A 23,502-nucleotide genomic window follows, 5' to 3' on the forward strand; every position below is an offset into this window, starting at 1 on the left:
TATGCAGGTCCGGAAGCAACAGTTAGAACTGGACATGGAACAACAGACTGGTTCCAAATAGGAAAAGGAGTCCATCAAGGCTGTATATTGTCACCCTGCTTATTTATTTGCAGAGTACATCATGAGAAACACCGGCCTGGATGAAGCACAAGCTGGAATCAAGATTGCTGGGAGAGATATCAATAACCTCAGATATGCAGATGACACCACCCTTATGGCAGAAAGTGAAGAAGAACTAAAGAGCCTCTTGATGAAAGTGAAAGAGGAGAGTGAAAATGTTGACTTAAAGCTCAGCTTTCAGAAAGCTAAGATCATGGCATCCGGTCCCAACACATCATGGCAAACAGATGGGGAAACAGTGGCTGACTATTTTTCTGGGCTCCAAAATCACTGTGGATGATGATGGTGATTGCGGCCATGAAACTAAAAGACGCTTGCTCCTTGGAAGGAAAGTTATGACCAACCTAGAGAGCATATTAAAAAGCAGAGACATTACTTTGTCAACAAAGGTCTGTCTAGTCAAAGCTATGGCTTTTCCAGTGGTTGTGTATGGATGTGAGAGTTGGATTATAAAGAAAGCTGAGCGCCGAAGAATTGATGCTTTTGAACTGTGGTGTTGGAGAAGACTCTTGAGAATCCTTTGGACTGCAAGGAGATCCAACCAGTCCATCCTAAAGGAGATCAGTCCTGGGTGTTCACTGGAAGGACTGATGTTGAAGCTGAAACTTTCGCCACCTGATGCGATGAGATGACTCGTTTGAAAAGACTTTGATGCTGGGAAAGATTGAGGGCAGGAGGAGAAGGGGATGACAGAGGATGAGATGGTTGGATGGCATCACCAACTCAATGGACACGGGTTTGGGTGGACTCTGGGAGTTGGTGATGGACAGGGAGGCCTGGCGTGCTGCGGTTCATGGGGTTGCAGAGTTGGACACGACTGAGCAACAGAACTGAACTGAACATAAAGCACTTGGTGTTCAGAGGGAAGCCACAGCTCAGAGGGGAGACACTGCATGGCAAGCTGGTGGTCCATCTGCCCGTCTGAGATGGAGCGAGCCCTTGCATTGGCCACCTGGCCTCTGCTCCTCATGGTGTGGTTTCAGCCAGGCCGCTAGACCAGGCAAGAGTGTGGTCCCAAGCTTGGGAAGGTGCTGGGTGGAGCCAGGCTGGTGCAGGTGGGGGTCTTCCTCACAGCTCCTGGCCCCAGGCCAAGGGCCACCGACCGCAGCCATTCCCGAGCTCTGCGGCACCCCCAGTCCCACCCAGTCGCCATGCCTTGTCCTGAGAGGTGCAGTAAGGCTGCTAAAGCCAGGGAGGCCTTGCAGAACAGCCCCTCCCCACCCCAAATCTCCTCGAGGCCCACGCTCAGCCACACTAAGTCAGGGACAGCTGTCCCACATCTGGCCCCAAAATATGGTGCTCAAGGGTGCTGGGCCACAGCCAGCCAGCCCCTTGCCCAGTCACACTCACAGGCCTTTCACTGTCTGTCCCCAGGGGAGAGGGACCCAGTGCAGGACCGGCTGCAGGAACTGCACTCAGAACTGGGAACAGGCACAGCGGCCTTCAGGCAGCCTGGGACCAAGCAAGGCACCCATGTCCCTGACTGCCTCGGGCCCTCGGTAAGTTCTCCAGTCCTGGGCTTGACCTCGAGTCAGACTGGCTTCCCAGAAGGTGTCTGGGCCTGCAGGCCTGGCCTAAGCTCTCTGGAGCAGGAGCCCTGGAGGGTGGAGGGGCCCTGACTCTGCTCCCTGGCTTCTCATGGTGGCAGCTGAGCCCTCCTCTGTCCTGAGTCACTGCCAGGGGGCTGGGAAAGGGGCTGAGCGCCCCTGTACACAGGCCCCGACCCCCTGGTGCCCCACACTACAGGCGAGACGAGCTCTCCCAGCCCAGGGAAAGTCTGTCCCTTCCTGACTTGGGTTGCGGGCTTCAGGCTTGCTCCTTTCTCTTCAGAAACCTCCTCTTCGCCACTTGCTGGCCTGGGACCCAGGAAGTTCAAGGAGGGGCTCTCAGCTGGGTCTCAGAGGCAGAGGCCACGAGAGCCCAGAGCCACCTCCTCTCTGCCATGAAAGGCTCGCAGGCCCCCGAGATGGCACTCAGGAGTGCTGCAGGCCCAGCCGTGGCGCTCTCTCAGCTCCCTCGACCAGCAGTGGAGCCAGCAGAGGACACGCCGATTCCACGTGGTGCATCTGCTTTACTGAGCAGTTGTGTGTGCCATGAGGCCTGTCCAGGGGCAGTTTCCAGCACCTTCCACCAGGGAGGTAGCCCAGGGGTCCCTAGTAGGAAACAGGCGCTCGTGCACTCTGCAGTGGACGGGTCATCCTGGGTGCAGCTGGACCGTGGCGGCTGGGAGGACTTGAAGGCTGAGGGACTGGTAGTCGGCAGGCTATGGGGCCGTAACTGGACCAGCATCTGCACACAGCAGCTAACTGGTTGGGCTTCCTCACAGCATGGCGGCTGGCTCTCAGAGTGAGCGTCCAAGGGAGCCAGACAAATATGCCTGGCATTTTTGTGAGGGGTGGCAGTGCTCATATCCAAGGGGCACAGACACCATCCCCCATGGGATCTATAGGAAAAACTATAGTCACAGCATCTCTGGAAAGTACAATCTACCAGAGAGTGGGTGAGAGAGCAGGAAATAAACCATAAAATAGAAAGTGAACTACATAGCACGTCTGTGGAGGAAGTCAGCACAAGTCCAGCGCCGTCGTCCGGAGTCCTGTGGGGCTACAGTCTCAAGGTCGTTGTTGAGGGGGCGCTGTTGTCTGGAGGCTCCTCTGGGGAAGATACTCCCAAGCTCTCTCAGGTTTTCGGGACCATTTCTTGGCGTCTGAGGGGTTGGAGGCCGCCCAGGCTTCCCGTACCTGATGACTGCCCTAGAGAATCCAGGCAGATGGAGGGGGCCCTACAGAATGGGAGACGGGAAAGGCCGAGGGGCCTGGCCTGATGCGGGGGGATCGGAGCCTGGGGGGGCGGCCCCTCTGGGGACCCCGGGACCACCCTCGGGCAGCAGCATGGTGCCAAGGTCCCAGCTCAGTGCCCTAGGCTCTCGGTAAGTCCAGCTGCAGGGTCCATGCGCCATCACTCAGCACTGCGCTGCAGGGTCTGCCCAGGCCCAACAGTCACCCAGCCGCCCAGCCTCACGGGAGTCACAAGGTGAGGCCGCAGGAGTCCCTGTCGGGAGCGGAGGCCCCTGCTCTCCAGGCGGGGCTCAGAGGTGCTAAGCAGGCTCTGGCGGGCCCAGGCCAGCTCTAGACCCAGCAGCCCCACTGTCTGCCAGGGGCTCCTTCCTGGGCTCAGACAGTGAGGGGCGGGTGCCCTCCCCACCCCCCACAGTCAGTCAGGCTGCAGAGGAGCCGGGAGAGGCAGGCCCCTCCCAAGTGGCCCCTCCCCAAGACCCCACACTTTCGGGCCCCCACGTCAGATGCCTCCCCCGAGCCCAGCAGCCCAGATCCCGAGGCCCTGCTGGCCGCATGACCTCGGGGCTCACCTGAGGGCCCGCCCTGCCGCAGGAGGGGCGCTTCACCATCACTGTGCGCACCCCGCAGCCCTCACAAGCGGCTCCCTGTCCTTTGGGCCATCACCTGAGAGGCTGCACCAGGGCAAAGGGCAGTCCACGGGGATGCAGGCCCGGGGTAGCAGCGGGCCCCTGTGAAGGGGACAAAGGTGCAGGGCCTGCCTGGACTCCACGGCCCTCACGCAGTCGGGGCTGGTGGGGATGACGGGCCCTTCCTCCTGGGGGCCCAGCTGACCTGCCCTTAGCACAGGAAGCCCAGAGTGATGGCGACGCCCTCCCCTGCCAGGGGCAGGGAGTCTGACCAGGCTGAGCCGGAGGCTGACCGGTCTTCAGGGGGTCATGGGGTGTGGGCCTGCGGGGGAGGGGCCCAGGAGCACAGGGCAGCCATTGGCAGGGCTCCCTCCGTGCCCTGGGGCGCCCAGCCCTTCCTAAGCCTTCCCCGCAGGCCCACAGCTCTCAGGCTGGCTGCCTCAGGGTGGTGGGCTATGCCATGCCCAGTGGGCCCGGGTACAGGAAGTACACCTGAGGAGGCAGAGTGGCTGGGGAGGCCCTGGAGCACAGCACTGGTCCCGGCCAGGTGGTGGGCAGCCAACAGAAGGGGCCCAGCACCCACTGGTCTGTCGGGAGCGCCCCGCGCAATAGATACACCTGCCCAGCTCCTGTCTGCCTCACGGTTTGGGGTCCCCTCCTTTACTATGGACGGAAGTGCAGGGAGGTCAATTGGATGGGAGGAACAAACACCCAAGTCTCCCTCGGTCTCCTGTCTGTCCAGGCGAGGGAGGGAGAATCGAACCTTGGTCCTCCCGTCGTCAGAGGACCCTCTGCCCCTCTGTGGTGGAGCCGACTGTGGGAGTCAAGGACAGCCTAGGAAGGAGGTGAGGGAGGCCTTGGTGGCCCCTAGGCTGCGCTCTGGTGCCTGTTCCTCCTGCCAGCCTTGGCTAGGAGCTGGGCAGGGGCCTCAGCCCTGGCCCAGGGCGCCCGGCCATGCAGGCTGCTGCCCCCTCTCTGCGGGCTCCATCAGCACTCACCCCAGGGACCTCGGCCTCCCCCGCGCCAACCCACGGGGCTCCTCCAAGGCGTGGCTGAGGCCAGCACTGAGTCCCAAGGGGCCAGCAGGAGGAAGCAAGCGGGCCCAGAGCAGGGTCCCCTCAGCTCCTTGCCAGGCTGCGGGCCCATTCTTCGCAGTCAGGTCTGTGTCCAGTCTTCCGGCAGCCTGCTGAACTAGAACAGGTCAGGCCCCAGAGACAGGGCTCGGGGCCCCGGGGCAGAGGTGCCAGCAATCGGCACAGGACGGCAGGAGCCCTGCTCTGCTGGACAAGCAGGCTCCCGCACACTGAGGCCGGGAGCCCTGCTCTGCTGGACAGCGGGCCACCGTGCGCTGAGGCCGGGAGGGCCCCTCTCCACGGCCCCACCTGGCTCTCGTCATCTGTGGGACCTCGCCTCGTCCTGAGCCAGGGAGGGTCAAGGGGCCTTCTTCGGTCGAGGAACCCTCAAGGAGGCAGTGTGTGCAGAGGCCCGGGCTGCCCCTGTCAGCCAGTGCTGGACAGTGCTCTTCCCACCCGGACTGGAAGAAGCAGAGGGACTATGAGCAGCTATGCAGCCGACTCCCCTGTGGTCAACTGCAGGAGTCGTGTGGGACTTCGGGCAGGGGAGCCCGAGGGCGCCCCGCCTACAGGGTGGTTTGTGGCACAGGTCCCAGTGGCAGCCGACTGACTGGCAGAGATGGAGGCAGGCGGGGGCAGGGGCACCCTAGGAGCGAGGCTGCGGGCAGGTGCTCGAGGGGAGCACACCTCACTTGCCTGGGGGTGGGGGGCAGATAGCCTGAGCGGCCCGGCTCCGCTCCAGGCCTTGGCAGTGGGGGTGCTAGCAGCCTGGGCTGCATTCTATCAGGGCCCAGGGCTGAGGCCATCACTCTCAGCCAGCTTGCCCAGGTGCCCTGGGACTGGAGACAGCTCAGGGAGCAACGAGCTGTCCCCTCTGTCCGGCGGTCCTGGCCTGTCCCCTGGTCCTACTCTGGCCCAGCTGCTTTCCCGAGTGGCCCCGGGGGAGGGGCTCTGGAGGAGAGTTCTGCTTGAGGAAGGCCCTCTGGCCCCAGCCTGTTGCCTCCAGTCCACAGGGGACAAGTGGCCTCAGCCGTGAGCCACCCTAGGGCGGCAGGGAAGGGGCCCACATCCCTAACCAGAGGCCGGGCCAGGTGGGCAGGTCGGTGGCGGGGCCCTGCAAGAGGTTCTGCGGCATACCCCTCACCTTCCCCTCAACCTCAGGCCTCTAGGTCCCCCTGGAGTCACATCCCGGGGGAGGCTCTGGGACCCCTGGGCCCTGTGCGTCCACCCGCGGTGTGCTCAGCAGACCAGGCAGCAGCAGTGACGGTCGGGACAGCCAAGCAGACACAGGACAGAACCTTTATTGCTAAACACAAAGTACCTGCCAGGGAGGCCCGCCCAGCAGTCTCTCCTGCAGGAGGCCAGCGGGAGGACAAAGCAGGCATCGCATGGGGGAGCCCTGCCGGGCACCCCTCGGGGCAAGGCTGAAGGCCCAGGGGTGGGGAAGTGGTGGGGCCCAGCCTGAGGGGGGCCAGGCGAGGGCACTGGTCACACAGGGCTGAGAGTCAGGCGGCCCCTGGGGGCGCTCCGTGGCAGGCGGCCCCTCGTCTGGGGTGGTGGCGGGCGGAGCCTCCTTCCTCTCAGGATGGGGCTGAGGTAGGCGCGGGCTGGCCCCCTGGGCCCTCACAGACGCGGCTTGATGTGCAGTGACTTCCCTGTTCCAAGAAGGCCAAAGGTCAGGCACAGGAGGCCCCCCTCAAAACCTCTGGCTCAGGAGTTGCTTGAAACTGGAAGGGGGCTGGGATACCACCCAATGGCCCGAGGTCCCGCGTGGAGCAGGTCCAGGCCTGGCGCTGGGCAGCGGGCAGCCCCGAGGGAGCCCCGTAGCCTGCAGCTGAGCCCTGAGGACCAGGTGCTGGCGGCTCGCACACACCGCTCGGGCTCACACGGGGACAGGTGTCTGGTGCTGCCAGACGGCGCCTTCCACACGGAAAGCCTGGAAAGCCTGGGTGTCTGCGAGCAGCTGCTGGGGGCCCCGAGGCCCTGGGGACCGGCTTGGGCTGCAGGGCTGGGGTGGGAGAGGCTTCCCAGGGCTGAGCAGACTGCCGCCCTGGGCCCCACGCCCACTGGGCACCCCGGTGCCTCTCCCCACCAAGGACACTCCTGGAGGCCTCACCCCTGGCAGGAAACCAGCTGCCCACAGGCCGGCACTGTCTATGTGCCCCCTGCAAGCTCATGACTCCTCCTGGGACCCCACTACAAGGCCGAGGACCCCAGTCCTCTACTCAGCCAGCCAGAGCCCTGGGCCCCTCAGGCCCCCAGGAAGCCAGCAAGGCCTGAGCAGGGAAGGACGGTTGCTGGGCTCCGTCCGTGGAGGTCGACAAGTCACCCCTCCCCCGCCCGCTTCCTCTGATTCTAGGGCTGGTTGCAGGGTTTCTCACTGTAATAAAAAAAACGAAAATTAAAACGCTGGTGGCTTGGGGCTATCTGCTCCTTCCTCTCACCCTCAGGGCGTCTTGCCCACAGAGGGCCTGGCCACAGCTTGGGGCCCCTGGCTCGGGGGCTGAGCAGGCAGCGTGCGAGCTCGCTCAGCAGAGCTGGGAGAGGAGGCTGTGGCAAGCACCTCCCATTAACGTTACGACCGTGAAATATGACAATAAAATGATGGCCGTATGGTCGCAAATTTGCAGCCCGCCGAGCTGCGTGGGGTTTATCGTCACTCAAATGCGCAGAGAGCTGTAAAATGTTTACAGAAAGGGTCGTTTGCAGCCATAAAATCCTCTTTTCTCTCCTAAACAAGGCTGAGTGGAGCCATTTACCAAGCCCCAAATGTTCATCGGGGGAGAGGAAACATCTGTTCTCTCCAGGAGTGTGCGGAGATCTTCCAGAACAAATTAACAGAAATGGGTGCTTTCTAATTAAATCAGCCCTCGGCTGGGCGGTCTGTGAGTGGTGCTCTGTGCCCGCACCTCGCGCCCGCCCTGTGGGCCTGCAGGCGCGCACCTGCCGCGCCAGAGACCGCGCTGCCGGCTCCCCAGGCTGACCCAGGGGCCTGAGGTGCCCGCAGCCAGAGCTGGGCTGCCTACCTGAGTCCTTGGAGGAGGCGCTCCTGGGGGCCCGGGCCCTGGGCTGGCCTCCAGGGCTGGGCGAGGACTGCAGAGCGATGAAGGAGGGCAGCTTGGAGAGGCCGCCGGAGCCAGCTCCCGCTGAGACCGCAGCCGCCTGCAGACACAGCTCCTCTGACTCCAAGGACAGGGACGCGGAGGGGGGGCAGGGAGAGGAGCGGGAGCAGGAGGGGGAGGGGGAGGAAGGGGAGGAGGGGGAGGGGGAGGCCGCAGCTAACACCTGCGGGGAGGAGGGGGGCGAGGTCGAGCCAGCAGCCTTGGAGCTGGTGGGGCTGGACATCCGTCTGGCGGGGCGCAGGGCAGCCGAGGGCTTCCTGCAGGAACAGGAGGGGAGTGGGGTATGAGGCGGGCAGCGTGGGGCAGGCGGGGTCCAGAGGGTGCTGGCCCACCACCTGTATACCGCCCGGCCACCCCACACCCACCCCTGCCCAGCAGCTATCAGGCATTGCCACGCAGGTTCAAGGTGGGCCTGTGGGCCCAAGGACAGGCTGGCGACACTTCAGGGCCTCCAGCAGCTGCACGCTGACGCTGTCCTCACCTCCTGGAGCCTTCCCCGTCCACACGGGCTCCCACACACGCAGACAGGGGAGCACACTGTGGGGCCCAGCCACGGGCATTGCTTAGGACCTCCCCCGCCCCTGGGGAGTGGGGTGGGTCAGGGATGCTTTCTGCTCATCCAGCCTGAGGACTGGGAGTAGGGCACCTCTGGAGTCACTTCACCAACTTTGGAGAGAGGTTTTTTGCGGGGTGTGAAGCCCCCAGAGCTGGGCAGGGGTGCAGGGCTCCCACCTGCCCCCACCCCAAGCTTACACATGCCACACCCACAGTCCCCATCACCTGGGCCCGTGGCTGGTGGAAGCCCTGCTCCTGGGGGGCGTGTTGCTGGGCTCTGGGGCCGTGGGGGTGGCTGCTCGCCGGCCCAGGCGCTTCGGGTTGCGGTGGAGCAGCTGGCACTGGGCACCGCGGGGGCACACGCCCCTGCGGGAGAAGTCGGGGCACAGCAGCGTGTGCTTCTTCTTGCACTGCAGAAGAAGGGGCATGGCTGGGCGAGCCGGTGGAGACCTCGGCACCACATTGGGGGCCCTGCCTGCTCTGCCCAGGGTTCCTGTTGGGGGTCTGAGGTCCTCAGGCCAGAGAGGCCCCAGGGTGCTCACCCCTACCCATCTCAAAGATGGGTAGGGTCAGTTTTAGGATCAAGGGCACTTCCCTGGTTGTAGCAGCACCACCCAGCCTGGCCCTGGGCCTGGACTGAGGCTGGGGTGGGGATTCCCAGGGAGCTACCTCCTCCTCCTGACTGCAGCCCACCTGTCATGGCAGAGGACCAGGGTGGGGGGCACCCCATGGAGGGTGCACTGTCAGGCAGGTCGGAGCAACAGGTGGCCTCAGCTCTGCCCACCAGGCCCACAGGGAGCAGAGAGGCTGGACCCAAGGCCCGCCTCTCCATGGGCCCCCTGCCATGTGCCTGCTTCTTGCCTGGTCCTCCTAGAGGAGGGGGCCTATTCTCTCACCCCCAATAGCTGGCTCAGTGTGTACCACCCAGGAGGAGGAAGCCACCCTCATGCTGACCAGGTGACAAGTGACGTGCTAGAAAGAGACCCAGATGGAAACCCCTGCAAGCAGAGCCCCAAAGCCACCAGTATGCACTCAGTCAGCTCCATTGTGTCTGACTCTCTGTGACCCCATGGACTGTAGCCCACCAGGCTCCTCTGTCCATGGGGTCTCCAGGCAAGAACACCCAGAGTCAAGTTTAAAGCCAGCTCTGGTGCCTGGGGGTGACCCCTGGCACAGCCACTGGAAGAGTCATGGCAACAGCCTTGAGACCACTTCCTCTGGACCCGCCACCCCCACTGGGCACGTGTCCTCAGAGCCCCAGATGTCGGCCTGGCTCCCAGCACCCAGGACAAGGCTGGCCGAGGACCCCACGGAGCCTGTGCCCATTCTGTGAGCAGGATCTGGGCACTGACCCCATTCTTGTCCCCACACCTGGCCCTTGGCTGCCACCCAGGAACTAGAGGCCCTTCACACCGGTGCTGGGGTTGGTGTGAAGACAGGCAGGTAGCACCCCTGCACCCAGACGGCTACCCCTCCCTGTGCTGGGCAGCCCCAGCCCTGCCCCCCAGTGCCTGCTCCCCCAGCCCCAGAGTCAATGGCCCTCTGCCCTGAATCCCAGCGGTCCCCTCGGGGGCACATGCTGCAGCGGGGTCTCCTGGGCAGGCAGAGGGATGGGCAGGGCCTCTGGGTGGAGAGCCCACCCTGGGCTGGGTGCAGAGAGGTGGCTGGGGGGTGCTGTCTCTGTGCCGTCCCATGGTGGCCATGAGCCCCGCTGCTGCCCTGAGCCCAGGTAGCTCAACAGGAGCAACACACGGGAGGCGGGACTCAGCACAGAGGGACCCGGTAAAAGGCAGCACCTCGGCTTCCTCCCTGACTGCACGGTGACATCTGTGAGCTACTGGGTCACGTACACTCATTCCAGCTGTTTCTGTCTCACTTTCTTATGGTGGCACTAGAAACTGTGAAATCCCAAATGCAGTTCACATCCGGTTGACTGTGGGACTAGAGATGGCTCGTCTGAACTGACCGTCCTCCCAGAACAACCCAAATCTAGGCTCAGATGTAAAGAACTTTCTGAAATCATCCAAGAACTACTGAGCAGGTGAAATGATGGAGGAAAATCTACTGGGCGCAGGGCTGGTCTCAGACCTCAGGGCCCCCTGCCATCCTTAAAGCAAGGCTGCCATGGAAAAAGCAAACCCAACACCCCTGCCCCCGCCCCACGCGCCCAGCAGAGCTGGAAGCGAGGAAAATTCCTGGGATTATAGCCTGCCAGGCTCCTCTGTTCATGAATTCCCCAGGCAAGAATACTGGAGTGGATTGCCATTTCCTTCTCCAGGGTATCCTCCTGACTCAGGGATCGAACCCGGGTCTCCTGCATTGCAGGCAGATGCTTCATCATCTGAGCTACTAGGGAAGGCAGGAAATAAAGAAAGTCACTGCTAAATAATGCGTCAGTCAGTCAAGAAGCAACAGAAGTCAGGTGATATTTAAAACCAAATGCCAACACTGAAACAACTCATCAAAGTCGATGGACTGGAGCTAAAGGGGTGCTCGGAGCAAAGCCCTCAGCCTCAGAGCCTTACATGAGCAAAGAGGAGACGCCTCAGAGTCAGAGGAAACAGAAAAATAGAGAAAGCAGAGAGAAGCACATACGGGCAAAAGGGACATATAAACAACATTAGGAATGACAAAAGTGCCGTTAACTGCTGGCGCTGCAGAAGGTGACACAATGAACAGATTTTATGCCGATAAATTTGAAACCAGACAAAATCTACAAATTCTAGAAAAACTGCCAAAATCTGACATTAAATCTGAATGAATATTCCTATGACCATAAAGGAATTTGAATCAGTAGTTAAAAAAATAAGGCAAGCGCCAGCCCAGGGTTTCACGGTGGTTCTACCAGATATTCAAGAATGCGCTACCCAACCTCTCATGAACCAGCGCACAGAAGAGGACAGCAGAGAACACTCAGCTCAGTCTACTCTGCCAAAGGGGTCTTAAAACTGGAACCTGACCGCAGCGAGATGATCAAAAAACCTTTAGGCCAACTGCATGAACAATGATTCACGTTCTACACAAATCATAAATAAACTGAAATGTGTAAAAAATGAGTCCTGAAATGTGTAAAAAGACCATGTTAGGACCAAGCTGAGTTTATCTCAGGAATGCAAGGTTAGTTTAACATTAGAAAATCAGGGAATAGAAATCAGCACATTAGCAACCTAAGAGAAAGGAACCACGTGATCACCTCGAGAGGCAAGAAACAAGAGCGCCATGGAAGTCAGAATCAACTCAAAGTTTAGCAGATTAGCGACAGAAGGGAGCTTCCTTAGCTTAATATAGAACCTTCAAGAAACCACCATCATCACTCACCAAGGGGTGCGGCTGGAAGCCCACGGCCATGAGTTACTATCTGACTGGGCTAATAGGCAGGGCAGAAAAAGAACAGGCATTTAAACTCAAAGGAAGAAAATATGGTCATTATCTGCAAAAGATATGATTGTTTATGTAGAAAAACCCAAAAGACCAAGTCTCATGGATGACTTACTACAATTACTAATATAATTTAGCAAGACAGCTAGAAACAAAATCAATATTAAAAATCGTATGTCCATAACCAATGAACAGTAAGAAAATAACATTTAAAAACAAGCTCTTTATAATAATAATAGATGTGAGAGAAATAAACTTAACAGAGATAAGACAAGCAAGAATTTTATCAAACGACATCAAAGGAGAGTCTGTGTCACTAGAAACAGCGCCTTGATCATACACAGGAGACTCACTGTAGAGACCGGTGGGTGAGACCAGTTCTCACCAAACTAAAGCACAGATTCAAGACAACCTGAATCCATATTTCAACTCTAAAAACCTTACCTGGAATTTAAAATACATTTCTGGAAGGATAAAGGGGCAAGAACAGCTAAAATAGCCACAAGGAAGAAAAAAGTGAAGGAATCTGCTTCCTTGTTATGACTTATCCCAAAGCTCAAATAACTGACAACGGTCCCTGTAGTCAAAGCCGTGGTTTTTCCAAGAGTCATGTATGGATGTGAGAGTTGGACCACAAGGCTGAGTACTGAAGAACTGATGCTTTCGAACTGTGGTGCTGGAAAAGACTCTTGAGAGTCCCTTGGACTGCAGGGCGATCAAACCAATCAATAAAGGAAATCAAGCCTGAACATTCATTGGAAGGACTCATGTTGAAACTCAAGTTCCAGTACTTAGGCCACCTGATGCCAAGAGCCGACTCACTGGAAAAGGCCTTGATGCTGGGAAAGACTGAAGGCAGGAGGAGAAGGAGGTGACAGAGGATGAGTTGGTTGGACGGCATCACTGACTCAACGCACATCAATTTGAACAAGCTCCAGGAGATAGTGATGGACAGGGAAGCCTGGCGTGCTGTAGTCCATGGGGTCACAAAGAGTCAGACACGACTGAGCGACTGAACAACAACCTGGGACTGTTTAAATAAGACCTAGACTAGTGTAACAGCCAAGAATCCAGGTTGCAATAGGAACTGACTGTATACCAAGAGCTGCTGGTATGGGAACAGTATATGTGGTGGGCTGACTGCAAAGTTACAGGCAGATTTTTTACTGTGTTGGGGGTGGGGTGGTATTTAAGGGTCAGCTGTATAGTATAGAGATTGAATCAGGTCATCATAAAACCTCCCAATCAAGAAAAGCCCAAGATAGATGGTTTCAACAGGTGAATCCTACTAAACATGTAAAGAATTAACACCTCTTCTTTTCAAATTCCTCCAGAAACACAGAAGATGAGAGAATACTTCCTAACACACAATAGCCAAAACAATCCACAAGGCTAGCCTTATCTTGGTTCCCAAAGCATACAGAGATACTACAAGAAAAGGAGATTACAGATCAATATTATTATGGATACAGATGTCAAAATCCTCAATAAAATACTACAAACCTGGACTAATGGCATATTAAAAAGATTACAGACTATGATCCAGTGGGATTTATTCTCAGAATGCAAAGATGGTTCAACATCCAAAAATCAATCAATATACTTGTGATTGATCGATGTGGTTAGTATGTCTGATTGACTAGCTTAATAGAATGAAGGGAAAAAAACCCACATGATTATCTCAACTGATACAAAAAAGATTTGGGCAAATAGCTATAAGATTCCACCTACGTTAAATACCTAGAATAGGCACATTCATGGAGACAAAATCTTGATTTGTGGCTGCCAGGAGGTGGAGGAGGGGGAACAGGGAGTCATTGCCAACTGTTTAGAGATTCTGTATGGGGCGATGAAAAAGTTTTGGAAACAGATAGTGGTGGTTGTATAATATTGTCTGTGTAATTAATACCACTGAACTATACACTTAAAAATGGCAAATTCTGCTAAAATTAAAAAATTTTAAATGTAATGCACCAAAACCCATAGTACTGTGCACTTAAATGGGTGATTTGTACGGGATATGAATTCTATCTCAGTAAAGCTGTGAAGATTAGAAAAGACTCTGATGCTGGGAAAAATCGAAGGCCCGGGGGAGAAGGGGACAACAGAGGATGAGATGGTTGGATGGCATCACTGACTCGATGGACATGAGTTTGAGTAAGCTCCAGGAGTTGGTGATGAACAGGGAAGCGTGGCATGCTGCATTCCACGGGGTCGCAAAGAGTCAGACACAATTCAACGACTGAACTGAACTGACACGGAGACACTGTCTGTGATTTCCAAGAAAGACGTCCAGAGGAAAAGGAGCTTCTGCAGGGCAGGAGGTGGTGGGGGTGGGCCGCTGACAGGCGGGGGACAGAGAGATAAGGAAGTCGTGGAGGGGGACCATGAGGGCCGGGGAGTCGCTGTTGCTACAGAGGTGGCTGCGGATGATACCCACGCTCGGGTCTGCTCTGCGCCAGGAGGGGCTGGAGGCGCAGTGCTCCAGGCCCAGGCAGGGCTGGACCTCTGGCCAGAAAGCACCCTGGGGATGTGCGAGCAGCATGAGTCTGGTGGGCGTGCCAGGCCACAGCGCCACAGATGCCCGACCAGGCTGGCCGGGGCGGAGGGCCGCGCTGCAGCACCCGCCCTCGGTGTCTCCCCCAACACGCGCGGATTCACCAGCAAGCCATCAGGGGAGCCCACCACCAGCACCAGGAGTGGCGGAGCAAGCGTGAGGCGGTCGCCGTGACATTCAGCGGCTCACAGGAGGCTGGCCATGTCCCCAAGTGTCCTGAGAGTCCAGAGGGACAAACTGAGGAGACAAGAGAGGCTGACCAGTGAGCCCCAGGCCCAGGAGCAGCACGTGGCCCTGAAGAGGTGAAGGACACGGATCTACTCCAGCTTAAATTATTCACAAGAAAAGGGGACGTGTGTCTTTAACAAGCCAGCGCTTCATGAAGCAAGGTTAACAATTCCACTTGATTCAGTGGAATATTATAAACTCTCTGGGGCCCATCTGAGGACTTCCACTTCAGAAGCAAGGTGACGACTCAGCACTTTTTATATTATTTAGAGAATAAAATTAACCCTTGCCAGCCCAGGCTGCTGCCTCCGCCCCCACTGGATCCGGCCTGCTCAGCGCTTTTCCCATCTATAATTACAAGCCGCTATCCATCATGTGGCAGCCACGCAGCGCCCACACGCTGAAACGCACGCAGTAAGCACTTCCACTAATAGAAGCAGAACTTAAATATCGCCTTGATATTTTCATTTACATTGGAATCTTTTACGATAATCACCCACAGCCTCCCTGGGGGTCCTGCGCCTCCACCTCACCCCACCTGGGCTGCTCTGAAGCCACCAGCCAGGCCCTACCTCTGCAGGAGGGGCCTCCGCGGGGGGCCCCCGAGGGCTGTGCACAGGCAGGCAGGGGAATGGCTATGCTCCCACCGTGCTCCCCACAGGGTGAAGCCCAGCCCAGAATAAGGAGCTGGCCTGCAGAGACACGCGATCCCCGGGCTCAGAGCCCGGCCTGCCCCCTAGGGCAGCCCACAAGCCCCGAGGCAGGGTGGTCACTCACAGCATCTGCGGACAAGGAGGCAGTGGGCCTTGCTGAGGCCCCTGAGCTGGTGAGGAGGCTCCCTCTAGGGCACTGGGACCCCCTGCCCAGGGGCCCCACCCAGGCCCACAGGGTGGGTGGGGCCTTCCCTGGAGGAGCGGGGGAGAAGCGGGCGTGCTTCTCAGCTGTCGATGGGCAGGTGGGGAGGACAGGCCCGCGAAGCAGGGTGGGCCTGGCCCCGGGCCAGCTCCTCACCCCCAGTGCCCCTCCACCTCATGCCCCTTACCTTGGCGCCCAGAGGGCAGTAGCCTTTCAGGAAGTCAGTGCAGACCTCCGCCTTGCGGGACACGTACACGTGGCTGTAGGGGCAACTGCTGTTGCTGCAGATGCCCTTCAGGAAATAGGAGCAGACAGGCATCTGCGGGGCGGGAGGCAGTGAGGCCCAGGGCAGCTCCCCCAGGACCCCAGGGGCCCACCCAGGGCTCCATCATCAGGCGTGAGCCACACAGAGACTGGCCCACCCCAAAGGGAGACCCCCAGCCTCTCTGGGGGTGCCGCTGCCCGGGCCTGCAGTCACAAGAGGACAGAGACGGGGACCCGGCCAGTGGGACAGCTCAGGCCCAGATGTGCTGTCCCCACGTCCGCTGCCTGCCCCAAGCCTGCCTGGTCTGGGCTGTGGGGCGGGCCTGGAGGCGCTGGCACCAAGAAGAGCAGGGCAGGGGAGGAGGGGGCAGCATGCGGGTGCCCCAGCGGGGTGGCAGCCTACAGGGCCTGACAGCCAGCAGGCTTCCCAGCTGCCTGACGCGTGGGCACCGGCAGCGTCCGTGAGCTGGAGGCCTGACTAGGAGCAGCCCTTGCAGGGGCTCTGCTGGCACTGACTGTGGGTGGGCACCACAGGGGCCTGGCAGAGGGCAGGCCGGCCCAGGGGAGGCCTGGTGGGGGACACAGGCTGGCAGTCTGCTGCGCCCTGCAGGGGGAAGTGAGGCCTGAGGGCCAGTGGAGGCGGAGAGGCGAGGGTGTGTGTGTCTCCCACCCACACCAACCTCTGCAGCTGGGGCCCTTGGAGTGAGGCCTGCCCCCTGCAGGCCAGTTTCCTGGGCGGTGGGGGGGGGGGGAACCCTGCCAGGAGCTCATACAGCTGTGGCCCTGTGGGTCTCACACCGCCTGCCTCTCCCGGGCCCTCCCTGTGCTGTCAGCCCTGCCTGCCCTGTCCATGTGGTGCCCACTGCACCCACTGGGCGCTCTCCTGCCTCCAGAGAACACACAGGGGCTTCACTTTTCTGGGAGAAGGTGGGGGGGGTGGGGGAGGGCTGGTATGACTGTAGCCGAGGAGGGAAGGAGGGAGGAAGCAGAGAAACAAAGGGTGATTTAGCGAGGAGAGTTTATTTTTAATTGTCTTTTAACTGCAGCGCAGAGGGGAGCGGCCGGCCTGGGGCTGGTGGAGCTGCGGCTGCAGACAATTCCCTTAATGTGCGTTTTGATACAGGGCCCAAATTAGCGCTAATAAAAAGGGATAATAACGCCAACTCTTGCACCAAACGGAACTCCTCCTAGCTGTCAGCGCTGCTATCAAGAGGAAACTGCATTCTCATTTCAATTAACCTTGTTTGCACCCAGCACGTCCACACAAATAACAATAACATTAATTCAGGGCGCTGGTGCGGGGCATCAGCCTCAGACAGCTCCGAGCCTGTGCTGGCTCCAAAGCCGGAGCTAATGAACCCGAAACTCGACGTGAATTTCCAAATTGCTCACAACAGAGTTTCGAAGCTCTATTAGGGAGAAAAATGCTGATTCTTCCCAAGTTCCTCAAGGGGAAAAGCTGTAGCAGCAGCACTGCCTCCCCGGGCCTGTAGCGACCCCCCCTTGGGGCCAGCAGGACACCCGCAGCCAGCATGGACCCCTGACCTCAGCTGCCCGCACTGGGGGGCCGGCACAGCTGTGCGCCTCCCTCTCCCACCGCCAGCCCCCCACTGGCGCATCTGGGAGGGGCACTGGGCATGTGGGGGATGGGAGAGGGGCCCAGGTGGGCCTAGCAGGGAGGAGGGGTAGAGCCTTGGGGCCGCTCCAGCCCGGGCGCGGGGGACGCTCACCTTCTCCTTGGAGACGTGGTGGGAGAAGGGGCAGGTCCCGTCTGTCTTCTTGCAGGTGCCCCGGACAAACCTGCGCACACAGGGTGGGTCTGAGGGGCGGGAGCCCAGGGCGGCCCTGGCCCCCCACCACCCCACGCCCACCTGGGGGTGGGGGCGCACCTGGTGCACACAGCCACCTTCTCGGGATCGTGGACGTAGGGGCAGCGCTCGCCGCGGTTGCACCGGCCAAAGCGGTTGTAGTACATGCAGTACTCCTCTTTCCGCCGCCGCCGCCGCTGCCGCGCCTGCCGCACGATGGCCAGGCTGCGCTGCACGGCCCGGCTGGAGGCAGGGAGAGAACCGTGAGCCCCAGTAGGTAGGGAGGCCAGGGAGCCCCCCAACCCCGAGGCACATACCTGGCCAGGGAGCGGCTGCAGCTGCCAGCAGGGTCCAAGCGGCCTGTGGGGGGAGGGCACGGGTCACACCAGGCCCACAGCCCGCCGGGGGCTCTGCCCTGCCCCTGCTCACCAGCCAGACCACCCTGGCCAGGGCAGGGGGGAAGCCAAGGGGAGCCGGCAGAGGCCACCCTGGTGTCTGGCCAGTGGTCCTGCCTCAAAGCGGGTGGTCACAGGAACAGGGGGTGGCAGGGCCTCCCTGCCACCTCCCTCTGCTCAGAGCAGAACCCAGGGACATGGGACCTGAGTAGGGTCTGGGAATGCCACTCAGTTTTGCAGCAGCTAAGAACGGCTTGTTTAAAGCACTGTAAAACAGAAGCTAAGAAGTGTATGGCCACAAATGCTAAAACCCACCAGAAGATGGGTGTCCCCTGCCTGGAAACCAGACTCCCAGATGGCCTGAGGAGCAGGTGCAGGCTGGCCTGCCTCACGCGGCTCCAAGGCCCAGGCAGGCACCTGGCTCCTGAAATTGTGGAGGCATCCCGTAAGACACTCCTCAAAACCCCAAGTGTGCAGACCAAGCAGGGCCTCTCTGAGGTCACTGACTGTGGCCCGAAGGGGAGTCCATGGTGACAGGAAGACAGGTGGACACGCGGCCAGGCTTGCCTGCAGAGGGGGCATCCAGCCTGACACGCAGCTCCCGCCTGCCATTTACATACCCGGGTAGTCCCCAGGACTGAGGCGGGCAGGCAGGGTGAGACAGCCACAGTTCCTCAACACACACGTGACCCTCCCCAGACCAGATCAGGTTTCCCACAGGCGGCTGCTGAAATGGAGTCACGGCAGGAGGCACAAGTGACATCACTCAGAAATTCTAGGGACCTGAGGCGATGACAAAGCATTCCTGGTTTAAAAAGGGACGTCCCCAAGATGTCTGGCCTGGAGGCGGCCATGGGACAGGCGGCCCCCTCACCACCTGGAGGGCCCTCCCCCTGGCTTGCTGCAGGGCGCCCAGCGCCAACCCAGACACGCGCCGACCGAGCCCTCTGGGCAGCGCCTGCACTGCCGCGCTGGGGCGCTCCTCCGAGCCCGTCTCCTCCGTTTAGAAGGCGGCTCCAGGCTGTGCAGCGGAACCCCTGGGAGGGAGGCTGCTCCTGCGGGGATCCAGGCCCAGGGGGCCGAGTTACAGGGTTGAATGGGCGGGGGCACGACACGGAAATGAGAGGGGGGCCCAGAGCTGGGGGGCCGGCGGGGAGGGGTCTTAGGGCGGCTCCAGGCCGTCCTGGAATCTGGTTTCCAGGCAGGGGACACCCATCGTCCAGTGGCAGCGGAGGTCAGTCCAGACGGCACGTGGTGGCCCCCACCTGCTAGCCCAAGGATGACAGTGCAGTCTGATAGCGGTCAGTGAGCACGGCTTCCCGGCCATCAGCCAGGCTGCCAGTGACGCTGGGGCAGCATCTGCCCTCCAGGGACGCCGCCGTCGTCAGAGTCATCAGAACAGCCCCAGGTCTGGCCTCTGGGGGGTGCTCAAGTTTAGTCCTCTTTCCACTGTGGCTCTTAAAAAAATGCCAGTGTAGGCCTCGGTAGGAATTTTTACAGGAACAGGAGGAGGCACCTTTTCAAATGCTTTGCAGTGTTAAAAAATGCACATAAAGTAGCTGGCTTGAGAGGCGCTAAAAAGTTCAGCTGAAAACCCTGGCAACCTCGAAGCAGGAGGGCTGAGCCTTCTGGAGAACTCGCACTTCCTAGGGGTCTTCCCGAAATAGAGCAGCAAGGCCGCCCCACCCCTCTCCCGCCCAGGCAGGGGCTCACCCTCCCCCAGTCGAGGGCCCTGGGGTCCGAGGGCACAGAGGGGCAAGCACCACCAGCTCCCATACTCCCTGCCCACCCACGCTGCCCTGGAATGTGCCACCCTGGGGAAGAGGCGTCCAGGCCATGGGGCAGGGCCTTGGATGCGCAGGGGCAGACTGACCAACCAGGGGGACCCTCTCTCATATGCAGCTCTGCATGACCCTGCAGCACCCAGGGAGGGGGCGACAGGTCACAGGTTACAGGTGAGGTGCAGCGACCCCCCGCCTGCCCAGGGCCCACAGACACAGGCTGGCAGCAGAGAGACTGCCCCCCCACAGCCTACGCCTGGGGCCTGGGGCTCAGAACAAGCCTGGGAGCCAGTCCTGCAGCGCAGGCTGAGCAAGGGGGCTGGGGCAGGAGACTCGGGGTCTGCTCTACCGCCGGGCCCTGCAGGCTCTTACGGCTGACCCATGTGGGCCGAACCTATGGGGAGGGGCCCCTGGCTGGGTCCTGTGGGCAGGCAGACTTAGACCAGGAGGAAGTGCTTGATTCCGGTTCCAGGGAAGTGAGGTGTGCCTACTAGAAGGCCCTGCCCGTGGAGCTAAAAGATGGGCAGGGCACGGCTCTTCCCCACAAAGCCTGGGATGGCGGGCACCCCAACGGGGCTGAGGCTGTGCTGAGAGTCCTGCAGCCAGGAAGGGGGGGTGGAGCCCCCGTGTCCCCCAAGGAAGGCTGCACTTTCTTGCTGAAGTCACAGTTCTGTTGACACCAGAGAAGAAAATTTATTTCTTTAATTATTACTCATCTAAGTGAGCTGCTGGTCTGTGGGCATTCCCACAGCTGGGAGCAATCCACTCTCCTTAAAGCCAGGAGCTGGCCACCGGGCAGGGGTCCAGGTGGCTGGTGCTGTCTGGCCAGCCTTGTGTCCCCGGGACAGGCTCCCCTGTGGTCTGTACCCCAAACCCCACCTCCTTGCCCCCACGCGGAGGTGGGGGGCTACCCCAGCTGACTGGTTAGCAGGGCGTGGGCAGCGGCGGCCTGCAGGAGCAGGTGGGCAGGGAGGCGGCCTCTGTCCTCACCATAGGCCCAGCGGCTGGGGGGCTGGGGGAGAAGGCTGGGGAAGGCCAAGACACCCCAGCAGCTCTGCAGGGGAGGTGGGTTCTGTGGAGCTCAGCACTCAGTGTGGTGACCCCCCAGAAAGAAGTGCGGCCACTCCTCCGGCTGCTGCCAGCCCAGGCGGAGGGGCCCCCAGGGGAAGGGGGACGTATACCCCCACCCCCCGAAGGCGGCCCCCTGCCTGCCCTGACCAGACAGGGCTGCTGGACTGTGAGGGGGCAAACCTGCGTCTTCCTTCCGCCGGCGGGCGCCCTGCACGGAGGAGCAGCCCAGGTCATGGGTGCCCACCAGAGCCCACCAGTCCATTCAGGATAGGCCTCGCGTGCAGCCTGGGATTCCGCCAGAGTCAGGACAGTCCCCAGCGCCCAGCCCGAGGGGGCAGAGAGCAAGGCCCACAGAGAGACCTGGTCGCTCCACAGCCCTCGTGGACTCATGTGGAAGGGCCCTGGGCACACCACCTGGCTGAGCCCTGTGCGGGCCCCAGGTTTGGGGAGGACAGTGTTGGGCTCTGAGACATCCAGAGCTGTTTGTGAGGCCCACAGACCACATGTGCCGGCGAGGGCGTCAGAGACAAGCCTGTACCTGTGGCTCCACCAGGCAGAGGGCGGGGCAGGGCACATGGGGGAGCAGAGCCCTGGGCCCTAGCCCCCTGCAGCTGTCCTGGCAGAGAGGAGGTTCCAGGGGGCCCTCCACTGTCTCCTGCACCAGCTGGCCCTGCGCCCCACCTTCTTCCTGAGCTGGGCTCTTCTCCCTTCTGCCCTTCTGGGGTGGTCAGGCTAAGGACTGAGGGTAGCTGGGCCGGTGCAATCTCCACAGCCCCTGCAAATCCCACCTTTTTTTTGAAAGAAAACGAAAGCAGTAAAACTGGACTGAAACCGAAACACTTTTCTAGTTAATTTGTACAATAAGCGAATCTGAAGCATTTCCTTCTCCGTGGCCTGTCTCCCCGGGCCCGCAGGCGTGCCCGTGGGGGTGTCAGCGCCTCCGAGCACAGTTGGGAGGCATTGCCAATGCGATCAGGCACCACGGCCCCAGGTGTTTACTCGCTAGGCCGTGTTTACCATACCTGGCTCATCTCCTTTGTCCAGGAGCAAAACACGGAAAATCAGAGGAGGCTCAGCCAAGCGAGAGGGTGCAGCCTGCATGCCCTGGGGGCCTCCCTGCTGCTGCCGCCTTGGCAGGGGCAGCTCCAGGACACTGTCGGGGCGCCCTTGCAAGAGCACAGGCACAGCTCCCCCCCAGGGGCCTCACCTGTGCGCAGCAGGGGCCTGCTGCCCCCGTCCCCGCCGGGCCGGCTGTAGGTCTTGGAGAGCTTGTTGGCCGACACCTTGTAGAGGACGCCTCCAATGCAGCGGTAGCCTTTGCTCCGCCACCGAGGGGAGCCAGTCTGGGCTCTCCCACCTGCGGCGGGACGAAGGGTGTTCAGCGCCAGGGACCTGCAGAGACAGGAAGGACCGTCAGCTCAGCCCTGGGGTGGTCAGAAGACCTCTGTCCCCCACCGTTCAAGGGCCCAGTAGGTGGCACCCTCAACCCCACCTCTGAGGCTGGGGCACTTTTGTGGGGGAAAGCCCTCAGTGCCAGCACTAAGGCAGCCCTGAGGGTCCGGGACGCCTCCTGGACGCCGCCCCGTGGTGCACCCTGGCTCTGGGACGGCCATGCTGTGAGGTCAGCAAGGGCCTCTGCCCACCCTCCGCTCCTCTGTCCTCTGCACGGAGCGCCTAGCATCACGACCGGGAAGGGACAGCCTCACGGACCTCCAACCCAGGGAAGCTATCTGGGGGCTGAAATGGAGTCCCCTCAAGGTCAAGGGCTGGTAAAGGCCTTGGGGGTCACCTGAGTGCAGGCCCAGGCCAACCCAAAGGCAGACGGGTCAGAAGTCCCCCACAGACCCCCTGGCCGAAGCAGACAGGGGCCATACCCCAAAACTCAGGTCCCACAGAAGTGGGCCTGCAGGTGCCCTGGTGGGCTGCTCCTTGAGCTGCCTCAGGAGGGGCTCAGGACTCCAGAGCGACTTGGCCTTGACCTTCCTCGTGTCTTAGCAGAAACCTACTTATGCAAATTGAGCTCAGTTCTCTCTTAGCTCAAGGCAAGTCTGGGCCACTGGCAAAGCTGGGCAGGAGTGTCGCCTCTGCTGCGGCAGGGTGGGACCACCAGCCGCAGCTCCGGGTCGTCAGGGGGTCCTGGGCTCCCCAGCACCTTCTGCTGAGGCTCCCATGCCCTGAAGCCCCTTCCACGGGAGCCTACAAACTCCAGCTCCACTGGGGTGGCAGAATGTGCTCTTCTGGCAACCCAGGGGCCACATGGCAGGGAGGCCCGGATCTGGGTCTGCAGTGCAGAGCAGGCCCCACAGGTGGCCCACCACTGGCCTGACTCCCCACCTGCAGGCTGCTCTCAGCAGCCAGGCGCGCTGAGACCTGAAGCTGCAGCGTCAGGCGGGAAGCGCCAAGCAGGCCTCCAGAAAGTACTTGACCCAGTTTCCCTTAATTAAAATTCAAGTTCACAAACACCAATCTTGGAGGGAGTGACCCCCACCAAGGGTCCTTGGCAGCCCTGTCCACCCTGGCTGAGCCAGAGGGGCTCCCGCTGCCCGCTCCCTGGCCTAGCCGAGCGCTGGGGAGATAGCCAGACCCCAGGCCCTCCCCAGACCCCGGGACCCAAGTCTCACGCCTTGGGCTCGGGGCATCTGCATGCCCAGTGGGCACCTGATGTGTCTCCTGGGCTCCTCCAAGGCGGGGAGGGGCTGAGGAGCGGCGGGGATGGGGGTCCACCCTCACTGAAGAAGCCCGTCAGCCTTGGGAGCTCTGGAGCCCCTGCAGGCATCCGGGACACCGCCCAAAGGCTCAGCCTGGCCTGAGCCCCGACCCCCAAGGTGCGTGGAGCCCAGCCAGTGGTCACCACAGCCCCCAGCTCAAGGC

The 23,502-nt window shown here is 60.5% G+C and overlaps 1 protein-coding gene across 1 annotated transcript in view; it reads right to left on the reverse strand.

Moving 5' to 3' along the window:
* Positions 5,901-23,502, reverse strand: part of ZC3H3 (zinc finger CCCH-type containing 3) — a 62,191-nt gene continuing 44,589 nt past the window's right edge. Inside the window, exons 5-12 of the mRNA XM_018058668.1 lie at positions 21,839-22,023; positions 17,702-17,744; positions 17,466-17,627; positions 17,307-17,376; positions 15,500-15,631; positions 8,520-8,704; positions 7,644-7,996; positions 5,901-6,272 (exon numbers count right to left, since the gene is read on the reverse strand). Coding sequence (XP_017914157.1) covers positions 6,241-6,272; positions 7,644-7,996; positions 8,520-8,704; positions 15,500-15,631; positions 17,307-17,376; positions 17,466-17,627; positions 17,702-17,744; positions 21,839-22,023 — 1,162 coding nt within the window. The 3' untranslated portion in view covers positions 5,901-6,240. The remainder of the gene's footprint in view (positions 6,273-7,643; positions 7,997-8,519; positions 8,705-15,499; positions 15,632-17,306; positions 17,377-17,465; positions 17,628-17,701; positions 17,745-21,838; positions 22,024-23,502) is intronic.

This window comes from Capra hircus, chromosome 14 (genome assembly GCF_001704415.2).
Source record: "Capra hircus breed San Clemente chromosome 14, ASM170441v1, whole genome shotgun sequence".
Lineage (NCBI taxonomy): Eukaryota > Metazoa > Chordata > Mammalia > Artiodactyla > Bovidae > Capra > Capra hircus.